Here is a 16042-nt window from a genome sequence, read left to right as displayed (position 1 = left end):
GAGTCTTGTTATTGGCCTAAAGTCCTTTTTGTTGTTGTTGTTTTGTTAGTTTTCTTTTTCTTGGAACTGTTAAAAGGCATCTGCAGTTAACTGTATCTTTGTCATGTGTCATTGTACATTATGATAGACCTTTTCAAAAAAAATTTGAGCATGACATCACATGCAAGAGTCAGTGGACGGCTGGAATGATCATGTGTGCTTGTCAGCTGTGTTAAATTCGTGCTCCTTTCAGACTGTCAAGACTTTAAACAATCTGTATAGAAGCTGGTCCATCTTTATATTTAGTGATGTTTCATAATTACCTGTGATTTCACTGTACATAAAACTGCTTCAGTCATCGCCAAAGTAACTTATGCTCTAAACTGAAGCTGTAAAAACAATGAAAAATGACTAAGCCATGCTAGTGCCACACACACACACACACACACATACACACACACACACACACACACACACACACACACAGGTTAGGTCTGGAAGCAATCTTCCACGATAAAAATTATCATCATCTACAGACATAATCTAGTATTTCAAGCACAGGTAAATTGAAAAAAAAAAGACATTTCTAGGGAATCACCCTGGTTTCCAAAAACTAATTTGGAGGCAGTTGGTACAGAACACAGAGAGCTTGCAGTATGTGTGTAAACAGATAAGCGCTTTATATTACTGTGTCTCAGCCAGAACCTGGTTGTTTTTGTGATCTGAAGGACTCAAATGAACCAATCTGATGCCAGACAGAGAACCCAGCAGAGAGACCCATGGAGTCCTGAGTTTACTGCTTGACCAGGCATCAAACGGACACAGTTACAGCCAGAAAACCACTAATTTAAGACTCGCCAACACACACACACACACACACACAATAGTTCATTAGCTGCAATTTGGCTGATTGGATCAGCTCAGGTCACAAAAACAACATATGACTTTGGCTGTTGAAGAAAAAAGTCCACTTTAAATCACTGTGACAGTGTTGAAAACACTGCTGACCTTTTCCCGGGTTCATTTTCTTGTTTGGTTATTTTTCTTTTCCAGTGAAAAGGTGCTGTGCGTTCTATAAAAATGTCTGAGAGATCTGTTTGATGTCAACTGTGTACTGTATGTGTGTAGCTGCCATTACAACCTAATGCTTTGATTTTTTACTGATATATAAGTGTATTTAAGTGTTGAGAAGATGACTCACAAATGTAGTCATTACTATCACTCTTTACTCTGCTATAGTTGTAATATGATCACTGTAACTTGTTCAGATTTTGATAAAAAATGATTATTGTATTGCATAATATGTAGTGCATTATTTCCACTGTGAAACCTGAAACAGCATATTCTTTTTTTCCTAATGTTACTGCAGTGCAGCTTCTACAAAACCAATCTGTTTCTGTCAAGGAGGAGTTCAGTAATGTTTCTCACCAGGATCTGAGGCTGAGGTACTGCATGGTTTGTTTTATAATCTGGAGATTCAACAGTTTCCTTGTGCTGTGGTGGACAGCTGTTTTTGAACCTGGGGCAATTTGCACATATTGCTCACATGCAGATCCCAAATGCTGCCATCATTAAATCTCACAAATGATTGTTGTTTGTTTATTGTAGGTAAGTTTCAAGCTCATGCATGAATCACAAGTATGTAATATTTGTTTTGAACAGTACAGTGTGTCAAAGTAAACATGGGAGGAAATAATCTCTTTGTATTTGGTGAAATGGTTAGCTGAACACGAATTATATTTTGGATTGATATTCTTATCTTCATGCAATGAATATTCAAAACACAAAAATAACTCTACTTATTACAGCCTCATCTGCCAATTAATACTTTATTTATGATTTAAGACAAGGCAAAAACAATTTTGTTGTTCATTGTATGCTGCAGTTTTCTCCTGGCCATTTCCAGCTGACTTCACTGAGTTCACTTTTGTTCAACTTCAACCACTGAATTTTCACCACTGGCCAAAAGAAACACTGATGAATTTAGAAATACAGAAGTCCTTATTCTAGCACTACAATGTCACACAACCGGAGTATAAACCACACGTGGTTGCTCTGCTTAAAAGGCCTATTTATTTATCACCCACATCAGAGCCATGACATCACCTTTTTTGGCCTATGTACTGGAACATTTCCCCTGACAGAAAGCTAATGTGACCATACCTTGTTAATGGGAGGTCATGAGTTGACAGGAAGAGGTTGTATCACTCTATGATCATGTGTTTATGTCACCCTCTTTAGATGTTTGACTGCAGGTTCTGCTTTATCATCCTTCAGGATCAAACTAAGAAAACACGGATGACACACAGTATAAACACACATGTATATACAAACGGTTACACTGAACACTGTAGCCTATAGTGACACAATGTATAGACGTTCAGGGCGCACAAACATGCACAGAGCAGTTCGTCTTTCTGATCCAAATGCGCATACAAGATGGGATAGGGGGCTTCTTGTCACATGGGTAAGTTGTCCCATTGTTAATATTTTCACCGCCAAAGGGCGCTACTTAAAAGTCGAATACTAGTTTTGTGCATCTACTTGGTCAGGGAAGGATTTACCATTTTTCACATTCAAAGTAAAAAAAAAAAAATTGAACTTGACATTTTTGGTTATAATCTTCTTCTAGTTATAAATCTTCACAAGTATTCACCCCACCACCTGATGTGATGCTAAGGGCAGTGAGGCAGGTGAAGTTGGCAAATAAATCAATCAGGAGTACAGCGTAGGATTGTAATGTTAACTACCATACGCTGGCTCGATACTGCAAGACATTCACTGCAGCTGAAACAGAAAGTCATACGGCCATCCCAACTACGGTGGTTGGGTATAAATCTCCATGGCAGGTTTTTAGCCCCAGACTTGGAGCTGCAGCTTGAGCAGGACCTCTATTTTGGTTTGTTGCCAACTGAAGTGGTGAGAAAGCTAGCATATGACTTTGCGGTGGCACGGGAACTCCAGTTTCCACCAGCCTGGGCTGAAAAAGAATAAGCCAGCAGCGAGTGGTTTACATGCTGCTTAAAGTGGCACCCTACATTCCCTCTTAGAAAGCCAGAGGCAACTAGCCTTGCCAGGGCAAGTGCTTTTAACAACGTAATTTATGTGTGCCAGAACTGCGATTCTGATGATGAGTCTGACTAGTAAGATTTGAAATTTCTTTGTTTTATTTGAAATGATTTTCCAATTGTTGTAGTTGGGGCTGATTTAAAAGCCACGTTCCTGTACTGATTCAAGTTCAAAGGTTAATCAATCTTTTTTTCTGTAGAAAAACAACAACAATGAACTGGTTCTTGTTTTATTTGTTACAAAATCCAGTGTAACGTCTTACCCCACATAGTGTGACAGCTTACCTGCTGATGGGGAAACGTGTCAAATGTACCGCCAAGCGGTTGCTGCCAGGGCTGAGAAATGAAGCCAATGTGGAAGTGCCAAAAACTGCAGTTCCTTGAATGACCACTTGAGGCTCCAAAAGCGAGTCAGTCCCCATAGACCCCCATGTTAAAATGCCCAACTTTACAGCAGAAATAAACATGTTTACAGCCTGGTACAAAAAACAGTTTTGGTCTCTATAGCTAATTTCCACTTTCATGACAACTGTACGGGGGATGATTTTTTTTTATAACTCACGCATTTAAATTTTATGAAGGCATAAAGTTATGCTTAATGAAAAACATGGCTGCTTTGAGTAACAGGTCCGCTAGCCGCTAGGTGGCTTGTTTCAGCCATTCGGCCTGCCTCTTTGCCCATTTTCGATTGGCTGGGAGTTAGGCAGGGTCACACACTGCCAAGATGGCGATGGTCGGAGCCGCTCACTTTGAGCTTCAAAACTGCTCTTCAGAAACCAACAGGTGACGTCATGGTAACTAGGTCCATATTTTTATACAGTCTATGGTACACACTCACTGTTTTAATGTCTATAACTCTGTACTGAAATAAGATATGAAAATGAAGTGAACACAAAATACATGCCTGAGACTTTGTTCTTTAATCTGGTATGCAACTTTAACAATCTGATGTATTGACCCCAAGATATATAAAAGGGTGTGAAAAGTGTGACAAGATGCCCCGGTCTCCCCTACTATAGTGCGGAGATGGAGAAGAGAGGAGGGGGGGGGGGGGGGGGGTTGAGCCCTCATCGATCTGTCCGAGAGAGAGAGAGAGGGAGGGAGAGGGAGAGAGAGTCAAGAAAAGAGTGGAAGAAAGCGCAGCGCCTGGCTGCATCTTTATCCCAGCAGACCCCTCCCCTCTCTCTCTCTCTCTCTCTCTCTCACACACACACACCCCTCTCTCTCTCTCTCTCTCTCTCTCTCTCCTCTCTCTCTCTGTCTGTCTCTCCGTCTGCCTGCCAGCTGATGATGACTGGAGGTGAAGCCGTTTTTTCTCTCCCCTCGTCATCCCGGGGAAACCTGGACGGACGGACGGACTGACGGCGGTTTTGGATTTTTGGCTACTTCTTGGTGATGACAGCGGGAGGAAACAGCGAATTTAAAGAAAACACACCAAAACCGAGAGAAAGAGGGGACAGAACCCAGCACAGTGCACAGTAACGCAGAGAGAAACATAACAACTTCCAGTGTCCTCAGGGCGGTCTGCGGGGTGCTTTGGAGCTGTTGACACCGGAAAGGTAGGATGTTGCACAGCCGGTTGCAACAATATAAAAACAAATACAACATTTATTCACATGTTCATATATGTGCATATGCATCTGTATTCTGGACCACCACGGTGCGCACTGCGTGTGAAAACGCGCCTCTGTCCGTCTGCAGTCTGTCACTGTGTTTATGTTGAGCTGCTTCAGCTGGAAGGTTGCCATAACCCACTGTATAGATAGCTCACTGATGGTGGCGGCGCACGGCGCGTGCGTGACGTACTTATTTTAAAGTGTTATATTTGCGTCGGTTTACGGTGCAAATATGTGTTTGCGGTGCGGTGTGCGTGTTTGTGTTTGTAACACTTGTTTCACCTTGTGGTGCGTTTAAGTGACGGTTACATGTAAGAGAGAGGAGGATGTTTGGTGCATTTAACTGTGTTTAATTAAAGCACCTGCTCTGATTGAGTTGCATCAGTGTCTACTTTTGTAAGTGTGTGTGGGAGCTTCTTGCGTTTTCTTTCAACACTTTGTCATGGTGTCTCTACTGCAAAAGCGTGTGTGTTTGTCTGATTGAGTGACTGTAACAGTTACTGCTGAGGTACTTTGCATTAGATCCGTATGGAAGTGTGTTAATGACAAAAATGCGCATGATACAAATTCAAGAGAACTTTTGCGAGGTCACACACGTCAGTAAAGTACAGAAGTTTTGAGAGATCTTGTTTGAGATTTGGAGAAGTTCAGAAAATGATGCTTGGTAACAATTTTTGATTAACAGGTTTCAACAGGACACATCTGTATCTTAGTTATCAGTCTCAAATTTATTTCACAGTCAACTTGTATGTTTGTGGATGAAACCTCCTGTGGTGTTTCACAGGGTGGAGTTAGATGACTGTTTACTTCCAGGTCAAACCCACTGCAGTTTGTTTTGCTGACAGGTGAACTTCGCATGTGAGGGGTAAAGAAAGCAGCTTTGAAGATAGCGAGGAAGGAATAACTTGCACAAACAATTCACAATCTTCTGTCCTCACGGCTACTCTCCTGATTCTGACCTGACTTATGGATGCGTCCCTGCATCCTCAAGTCATGACTTACAGATGAATTTGTGCTTAAGTTTGTTTTGAGCTTTTTCTACAGTCATCAATAAACTTCTGTAGAGTTGCAGTATAGTTTAGCTTTATTAGAAGCATTACAGCGAACTGTCTTCTAAATAATCATAATATGGTCCCAAACTCTTATTGGAAGAAATGCAGGAGGTCTGTCCTTGATTTACAAAAACAAAAAGGAGAAACAAACAAAAAAAAAACCCTCTATAGACAGCCAAATCAAGTCACAGTTTTAGCCACTTAGCCTCTTTAACTAATAAATTTGGCTAAGTGATCGATCGATAGGTTAGAGCTCAACAATCTCAAATTAAAATCCACTTACTTGCTTGTTCCAAAGCTTGTGACCAATTCACACAGCCTTCATCTGCAGATGGAGTTTGCTCAGTTGTCATGAAAGTGCAGATATTCAAACTTCCCATTACTCTGAGCCAAGATTAAAAGTTGAGCTTTTTCACAGATGGTATTATGTTATGATATCTAGTATCTATTCTTTACTTAGACAAATTCACCAGCACTGTTGTCTCTTTGCAGATGAATGCAGTCATCTCTTAGTGCTTAAAGATGAAAGCATATTTGTGTGTAGTATATAATGCCAGGGATGTTGCATTTTCCAGTAATGACTTATGAACTAATCCCACATTAAAAAACCACAACAAAACAAAAAAAAAAGCTGATCAACTAAGAGCACAGCAGTCAACTGATCAGTATCCGCTAATAGCGAGCTCTAATACAGTATGTGGTCATACTTCATAAACTGCTCATAATGAAGAACAATAGATATAGAGCTCACAGTTACCTCATTAGAAGGGAACCTTGGCTCAGTTTTGGAGTTTGTTGTTATGACTCACGGGACAGACGTGCTGCTGACATGTGCAGCAAGAAAAGCAGAACAGAAGAAGACATCTGTGGACTTAGAGAAGCCAGTGAACACATCATCTCATTAAACTCCACTTAGACAAAAGACTGTGGTTGCAACAGAGACAAAACAGAAACTGTGATTGTATCTTTTTGTGTAACTGTAACCACTGTGAACTGAGAAAAAGCTGACAGGTCAAAAATAAGCAGACACTACATCTCCCTCCATAGTTTACCTGAACTGTATAGATTTAGTAAGAACTGTTTGTGTTACATGTTTCCTCTGAAGAAGGACTTTGAACTTGCTGGTATCCAGCACAAAGGATTGTTCTGTAACATACTGATCTATTGTGTGTATATCTAGTTAGTAATATTTAATGCCTGTTTGTCAATTTGACAATCATTCCAGTTTAATGCCCCCTACTTCTAAGAGGTTTTCCAACATTTCTACTGTTTTCGTTGTGGGAATTCTTCATCATTGAAGGTCTAGGTATCAATTACATTTGGTGTTTCTTTAGTTTACATTCTGTGTATAGTAAATGTACAGCAACTGGGCTGTTTTATAAAGATTTTGGTTACATAACAACATTTAAATAATTATACAGGTCCCAACCAAGTACTGAAATATAGTCATGGAGATGCAATTCAACAGTTATACAGTAGGTAGCTAAGGCTATGTTCACATCACAGGCTTTAATGCTCAATTCAGACACCATCCACTGAACAGAAATGTGTTACAAGAATAAAAACCATAACATAATTTGTGCAACAGTTAAATCATAAACACGGATGACATAGCTTCGCTTATGATATATGTAAGTTCCTTCCAGTTTGGCTTAAATAGAAGCATCTCCATAACAAATTTGAAACTTTCTCGTCTCTCTGTTGACCCCTGTTGCTGTTATTTCTCTCCTCCGTGTTTATTTTTACCACACTGTGAGGTGCAGACGCTGAATGATGACCAGAGGCAATATGTGCAGAGGAGTGAAACGTTAAAAAAAAACAAAAAAAAAAACAACAACACATGAATTCCGGCAGACAAAACATACTTATTTTGCTGCTCAGTGTTAAAGGACTCAGCGAAGACCCCAAAATTACCGAATAAAGAGCAGGGACGGGTGAGGCTTATTGCAAGTCACACCCGCTCTCTACAGAAACACCATTCAGCATAGATGAATCAGATTAGACAAAGTAATTAATTAATAACACAAATGCCATCTGAGGTTGGAAACAGTAATGAACTGCCACGATGAATCAGAGTTACTGCCGCTCGATTAATTATGTCATCCTGTTGCATCCTGTTACATGTATTCACATTATCATAGTTAACAGAAACATGCACTGATCCATATTTGATTTTGCAGTCTTTTTAGGGAAAAAAAAACATTTGGGTATGCACATAATTTCTGAAATTATTTTAGGGATCATAACTTCATAACCTGGATACACAAACAGTTGCTGTAGCTTTACTTTCCAACATGCACCTTGTAATAAAAACATTAGTCTTATTAGTGCTACTTTGTTCTCTCACACGTAGTGGAAACGGTACAGCGGCCCACCCAGAGTGGCACTGCAGCCTTACATGGACACACACTCGAGACTCTAAGTTTAACTGCTTATTCATCAAAGCTCAAGCAGCCAAAACACACACACACACACACACACACACACACACACACGTACACTGCTGCTGCATTAGAGATTGAACCTGGGAAACAAAACACACAGTGTCTGGATGAGGAAGGTGGATATCAAGCGAGGGAAGCAGGAAAGGAGAAAAAAGGGATGTCAACAGAGAAGAAGGGGAGAGATGAGGATGGGAGGATGGGGAAAAAAAAGATATTAGAGCATGTATAACCCATGTGTATTGAGCCTGGAAGTAACCCTAGGGAAATTCAGCAGCACAGCAGAGTTACTTTGCTGTTTTGATTTGATGAATATTCATGATCGAGCAGAGAGGGAGAGGGGAGGGAGCCTGGTTCATGGCGGCAGTTTGAGGTGTTGCTGCTGCAGATCACATGGGGGGGTGGCGGGGGGGGGGAGGGGTGGAGGGGGGTTGCAGAGAAAGAGAGTAGACAAACTCTGATATAGCTCATCCTTTTGTGCTATAGACCTCCACTGATGTCTAAAAACCGGGTGATTCGTTTCCTCGTTTTGATGGGCATTGAAGTTTATTTTGAGTCAATCCCGTATACACCGGCCTCCAACCATCCATCCATTTTCTGCTGCTTATCCAGATCCAGGTCCAGGTGGCAGCAGGCTAAGCATTGTAGTCCAGGCATCCTTCTCCCTAGTTACATCCTCCAGCTCCCTTCCCAAGGTGTACCCTGGCAAGATAGAATATGTAAGCCCTCCAACATGTTCTGTGTTGCACTCAGGTCTCCTCCCAGTTGGATGTTCTTGAAATACCTCCACAGTAAGGTAGCTAAGTGACGTCCTACTCAGATGTCTAAACCACCTCAGCTGACTTCCCTTTGGCATAAAGGAGCTCTGATCTCCTTCTGAGCCTCTTACCCTGTCCCTAAGGGTGAGCCCAGACACCCTGTGAGGGAAACTCATTTCAACTGCTTGTACGTGTGATCTTATTCCCTCAGTCACTATCCAAACCTCATGATCATAAGTGAGGTTTGGAAAGTAGATTGAGAGCTTTACCTGTAGGCTTAGCTCCCTCTTTGCCACAGCAATCCAGTCCAGCATCCGTATTACTGCTGACACAGCCCACCAGTCCATTTATCGATCTTATGCTCCATTTTACCTTCACTCATAAACAAGACTGAGAGGTACTTGAACTGCCTCACATGGAAAAGGAACTCACTCCCCAAAACAAAATCTTTCATTTTTCAGCACACCTCAGACTCGGAGGCTTGGTGGCTTTAATCTCTGTCGTTTCACACTCAGACACAAAGTGCTTACTGGCAGTCACAGCATGATGAAGCCAGCTGAGCCACACAGCAGAGATGCAATACATTGTCCTGGTGCAGTGGGTACTGACTAGTGTACCAAATGTGTCTGATTCGAGACCTCCCAGTTGTCACTCACGTCTCAGATTTGTTCAGTGATTCAAATAGCTTTTCTGTTAGAAAAACAGTTGTCAAATCAGAGCTTAATAGGTTGAATTAAGAGTGAGGACGTCATCATCCTACATAGCTAGCAACATAGCTAAAAATGCTAACAGCAAATGAGCAACCACAACCACAGCATCCATGTTAACCGAAAATGACTTCAGTGGACGGGAATGTCACTTACTTGTGACTATTTAGGGCAAAACAAAACAAAACTGCCTCCCTAACAAAAAATAACGTGAACACAATGTCAAGCTTAAAGAAGGAAAAGAAAAAAACAAACAAACAAAAACAAAAGGCTAAAATTGTGTATTAATCCGCTGCTGAAAATAGTCCCCAACAAATACACTATTTCCTCCTGTTTGAGTAATGTTAGCCAGAAACTATACTTTTTTTTAAAGCAAACCATATGTATTTGTGACTTGTGTATTTGTGTTGATTTACACCTTCAATAGGAACCGCTGGACTCAGGGCTTAGAGCCACATACAAGGTTTGGAAATCAGAGATGGACGTGTTTTCGGTTTTGGTCCTTGACAATAAGAAAAATAACCTATAGAATAACACAGTTTCTTGTTGGTGGATGGACATGTTTGTTTTGTGTTCTGCTTTAAAATGATCACTAATAAAAAAGTCAAATATACAACCACAGCCACTCTCTCTTTTCACCGAATTAACTCTCATAAATATTGATGTCACCCCCCCAACACACACACTTCTCTCGCGCCCTCTTTCTTTCCTTTAGTCTCTCCCTCACATATCTTGGCATTAATATATTCTTCACGTGGCAGTGCATTAATAGAAAATTCGATGCTGTCAATTCCTCTCCTCCTTATTTTGCTGCTCCTCTTTTTAGTTTCTTCCTTCCCTTGACTTCTTTTCTTCCTTCCCCTCCTCCCATCTACTTTCCATTTTCCCCCCTATTTGCTCATTATTCTTCCTAGATAAATCCTGAATCAAGCTTCTTCCTTCCTTCCACACTCTCTCTTTTTGCCTTTTGATCTTTCTCTCTTTGTGCTTTCCTTCATCGTCATCCATTTCTTCCTTCCTTTCCTCCCCTCTCTTTCCTTTTACCTCTCCTTCTTGTTTCCATTTATTCGCCCTACCCCCTCCTTTCCATTTTTTCCCATCTGTCCTTTCTGCTTTATTTATCTGCCCCACCACGGTTTGAAGCAACCTTTGTTTATGTTCACTTGCAAAGCAGGAAGTAGTGTCATATTGTTATTCTGCCATAACAAAATCCTAGTGATTGGGTGCACAAAATCAAAGTTTGCATCATGTCTCCTACTGTCTTTTATTTAAACCATGGAGATGATCTTCCTGTAACCTTAGATGTAGTTGTCCCAACTTGAAAGAAAAAGTAAATTAAAAAAAAAACACTGCTGGTGTCGTTTCATTCTCCCAGAAAAGAAACACCAGATCATCAGAAATTGCAATTCACACATAATTCTTAGTCATTTTTGAAACAATAGGTCCTTGATATCAGACAGAAGTAGATTGATTGATTTGATTTTGTCACTGATTTTGTCAGCTAAAATGACAATTAACTAATTTTAAAATGAGAATTGTATAAAAGATGTCTATATACATATTATTGTGCTGATAGACTGAGGCTAAAGCTGCATGTCCCAGGCAAAATGAAAGCATCCTCACTAGGGCTTGGTGTAGTTAAAAAAAATACAATACCAGTACCCTTAAAGTGATACCAATACCAGTAGAGTACTTCATTCTGCATCCATCATGTGAATGGAAGCAATCAGTTGCGTAAAATGCCACCATTTCCTCCCCATCCAAATGATTTTCACACAAATACTTTTTAAAAGTGTTCAAATGATTGAAATATGTATGAAATAACTGTACAAAACGGTACAATGAAGTATTATCACACAGACTGAATGGGTTGTAGCTGCTGCGATAGTGGGCCAATCACACGTCACATTAAATTGAAAAATGCTTGCAGTTATTGGCTGCAAGCACAACCATACAAATAGTATTTTTTTTTCTAGATCTGGTTACAAAAAGGATCAAATGCAGGTGTTTTTTTACTGGAGAAGTTTCTATACTACTTAATACTGGGTTATTTCAGCTGATACCTTAAAAGTATTGCGTACTGACACCCAGCCCTAATCCTCACTATATGATACATGTAGAAGACATGGAGATAAAGAAAAGGCATTTTCTGGTATTACAGTGAGGAACTAGTTAGTCATATTATTATATGTATGACAAGGAAAAATATAAGCTGGGGTTGCTGGGGTGTAAAGGTCCCTAAATCCAATAAAGAGCAGTAATGTTTAACCAAGCCTACACTCTGATATAGTCCAGGACCAGTTCCCACACATTAAAGAAATATAACACAGTGGATGTGCTAGACGAGAACAGAGTGTTTTAAAAACCAGTAACCAGTAACCCCATAGAGTAATATTAATATGAAAAACCCCTGACTTTGGAAGGCATGTCGGGTTAGGATACTACTATAGATTGTAAGCTAGTTAGCCAAGCATGCTAACATTTGCAGCTGACGTTAGAGCAGACAAACACACTGTTTAATTAATCCATTACGCTTTTTCTCTTGTATTTTGGTTTTGGTAAAGGTTTAAAAAAAAAGAAACCACTATCCAAACTCTTTATATACGGAATACCACTCTTACTGCAGCCCCATGTTTCAACAGAAATCCAAAGCATGCAAAGTTGCCAAGCTATGATTGGACAGTTGCAGTCAATTGTGGTTACTCTTCTTCTACACTTTGGTGACAGGCAAAAGTCAATGCTGTAAGTCAATGTGACTGTGTGCTGGAGGCAAACCATTTCAAAGATTAGACTGGTAATTTTGAGACATTAGCACATTATCATAAATTTATAGATACAGTGGCTCTGTCAAAAAGTTTCTAAAGATGATATGTGGCACTAACCAAGCCTCCACTCCTACTACCCTACAGACTGGAGCAAACCTCCCTCTCTTTGCTCTAGTTCAGAGATGGAGTTCCCGGACGACCTCCTGCTGGACGAGCTGAGCCATCTGGAGCTCTACAACAACTCGCTCTTCCAGAGCAACTTCAGTGCTTACAACGAGACCGATGCCTTACTGCCAACTGGAGTGAAGGTCACCATCGTGGTCGTCTACATGATTGTCTGTGTCATCGGCCTTGTGGGCAACTTCCTGGTCATGTATGTCATCATAAGGTAAGAGATACATGAGTTTCTGCATGTATATAATATGTTGCATTGAACCTATTTCCAAAATAAAGCAACATGTTTCAACTATTTGCTTGGAATGAGGGTCAGATTGCTACCCTAGAGTGAAGAAGACACTATAGCTTCAAGAAAATTCTTGACACAAGTTGATTTGCATTTGAATTGATCTCACTTTGCCGGCTTTAATTTTTGTTTTTAGCTCAGTCTTGTTGAAAATGATGTATATGAGATTCTATCGTCTCAAAAGTTATATAATTGAGAAACCTCTACGGCTCAGACTTCCGGTTAAATCACGGCATATTTTCAGAAAAAATCCTCTGAAAGCCTTTGAAGTCAGGAATGATGATATGATCACTGTTGCTATAGCAATCAAAACTAAAGGAATGAAATACTTCTATAATACATCTATAAATAATCTAGTCTAAACATATAAATAGTCTTTTTGATCTTTTCAGCTGTTTTACAGAAGAGTCAGTGCTCAGTGTCACAACAGCTGCTCTGTCTCCCACCATCTGTCCTATACTGGTGCTGAATTATAAGTCCATAAATCAATACATTAATTGATGTAAAATTATTCAGTGTTAATATTGATAATAATTTATGTCATTTATCAAGTAAAAGCACCAAAATGCTGCTTTTCTGTGTATGTTTTTACTGTAAACTGAAAAGATTTGTACTCCTTATGAGCACTAGTCCCTATTTTTTTAGACATATTTTAGACCAGTGGTTCCCAATCTGGGGTTCTGGACCCTCCCCACCTTCCCAAGGAGTGAAGATGATGCATTGTTTTTTTCATTGTATGTACCCTATCACTCAATTCAGGTAAATTAGATGTTTTTACCTAATATATAAAAAGCGAAGAAGACACGAAGTTCGCAATTTGTAATACCTTAAAGTCCAAAAAAAGTCATGGTGTCATCTGTGTCATTTTTGTTTAATGTAGACTTTTTTTATTTGTATGTCAGCACTGGAGCCTATCTTGGGACTCAACTCAGACTCGACTCAGGGCCCCCATGACCCCCATTATGCTTAGGGCCTCCAAATGGTTAGCAGCGGCCCTGCACACAAGTCATTCTTAGCAGAAAAAAAAAACATAAGGAAAAAGAATATAATAACTATACGACCCACAGGTCAGATATGATATGTGTGTTTGTATGAGGTCAAATGTTTCATGCACTTTAAAGCAGGTTTTTCAGAAACTGCCCAACAGAGAAATAAAGGACATGAAAGTGGCCAAAAATAAAATGTGTGCGCGTGTGTGTACACATCTTTTCATTGTGCAGATATTTTTTATCAAAAGCCTGGCAGACAAATGTCTTGTCCTGAATGTCACTGTGTGTGTGTGTACATGCACAATATTCCCCTGTGGATTTCACTGAAACGAGCGTAGGTGGACACATGGGTGTTTTGTGAGTTAGTGCATGTGTGGTCATGGTTCAGCCTTGTGGGCAGCTGCTGTCTGCTCATGTATATCATGTTTAACCAGGAGACTGTGTATATGTGTGTGTGTGTGTGTTTGTGACTTTGTTGTTGGGGTGCTTTGCTGTAGTTTTGCTCAGTATTAAGGCTCAACACTTGTTTGCTCGAAACAGATGTCATGTCAAATCTGCAAAACAGATGATTGACAATGATGTCTTTGTTTGTTGCTTATCAAACTAAAAAAAACATGGTGGGTGTCATGGAAACGTTGACAAATTTCTCCCTGAACTGTCCACCAAAACAAGTTTCTGAATATCTATCTGAAGAAAAAACAAACCATGTAGTTACAGAATTATTGTTCATTATATGCAGATGAACAGCTTCAATGCTCCTTGACATTGAATCTCCAAGTCACTGGGACTCTAATAGAGGGATGAACTGTATTCTTCCTTGAAATATTCCCTTATGTGGTGCTTTATTGATGGTGATGGAGAGCATTGTTTTAACAAATCGTTCATCGACATCATTTATCATTTTCATAATCATTAAACCATTCAGTAACCCATCGTTTACTGTATGGAAGAATCTGTATTCTTAATGTTTCTGCACAAATTTATTCAGGTTTCTCCTTTAATTTTTCACCCATCTGGAGTTTTGAAAGCAAATGAGTCTACAGTGTTTTACATCTATAATCTTTAAGCAAAAACTGAGCCTGTGAGATCTAGAGCGGTTTTATGCAGCTGACAGTAGAGTTTGTAGTGCTTTTATAAGATAGAGTTTTTCTTACACATTTAATAGCCCGTTTGATTCGCTGTAGGTTCAACTCAAGCTGCATCGATTCTTTTAAATTACTTCTTTTCAGATCAAATATCACCCCCAGATTCCTTTAAGGTACAACAGATTGAACAACCAACAAATACTAGTGAGATATTAATCCTGTTCTTCAGCTTCTTCCTGTGTCATATGAAACTTCACAAAGCACTGGACTGGTGGTTTTAATCAGAAGTTTCTACAGGATCGGAATGCGCTAACTTACACAACTTTGATTTTACTCTAGACATGCATTATCTGTTAGGCATTATAGGTGTCTTATTTGATTCCAACCTTAACTTTGAAATTTGTGTTAGCAACGTTGTCCAGTCTTGCTTTTATCATCTAAGAGATACACCAATCCATCATACATGCTTTCATTTCCTCATGTTTAGATTACAGTAATGGTCTCCTAGCTGGCATAAATCAGACAACAATTCACAGACTCCAAATTGTACAGAGTACAGTGGCTAGACGACTAAAAAAAAAAAAAAAAACAGCTACAGAATCGATTTTAAGATTTTACTCATTACTTTTAAAGCACTTCATGGCCTGACTCCAGGCTATATGTCTGAATTACTGTTGCCTTATCAACCTGCACGCAGTCTGAGCTCTTCAGGCAGGAACCTATTAGCTAGTCTCCTGGTATAACACTAAAGAGAACCAAGCCTGACAAACTCAGACTTGCAAATCCAGTATCTTCTTTTTTTTTTGTTTCTGAAATCATATTTTTTACCCAAAGGCCTTTTAAATAACCTCTTTTACATCACTCTACCTCTCTCTTTTATATTGCCTCTAAAAATGTATTTGGTCATAGTCGTATTCGGTTTGGGTAAATTTGTCCACATGTGTGTGTTTATGTGTGTATGCAGTAGGGGTGTGCCCTAATATAAATACATTATTGGGCAAAGCACATATAGTGGGTTTTATACGAATATTTGTTTCATACAAATATTTTAAAAATTATTTGTTGGGGGTGTTCCCCAGAGATAAAGCTGAGCTACTGACACATGTAAACTGCTCCCAA

General features: G+C 39.7%; 1 protein-coding gene across 3 annotated transcripts in view; it reads left to right on the top strand.

Annotated features, from left to right (window-relative positions):
* The first annotated feature begins 3816 nt into the window (after positions 1-3816).
* Positions 3817-16042, top strand: part of oprl1 (opiate receptor-like 1) — a 105002-nt gene continuing 92776 nt past the window's right edge. The window contains exons 1-3 of one of the 3 annotated variants that reach the window (XM_042409940.1): positions 3817-3841; positions 4332-4606; positions 12531-12774. In XM_042409940.1, coding sequence (XP_042265874.1) covers positions 12569-12774 — 206 coding nt within the window. In that variant the 5' untranslated portion in view covers positions 3817-3841; positions 4332-4606; positions 12531-12568. Of the gene's footprint in view, positions 3842-4184; positions 4607-12530; positions 12775-16042 lie in introns of those variants that run through there. The other 2 variants (XM_042409941.1, XM_042409939.1) reach the window with 2 other exon arrangements.

Source organism: Thunnus maccoyii, chromosome 4 (genome assembly GCF_910596095.1).
Source record: "Thunnus maccoyii chromosome 4, fThuMac1.1, whole genome shotgun sequence".
NCBI lineage: Eukaryota > Metazoa > Chordata > Actinopteri > Scombriformes > Scombridae > Thunnus > Thunnus maccoyii.
Note: the sequence above shows the minus strand (reverse complement) of the source record. Positions and strands in the feature narration are given on the sequence as shown.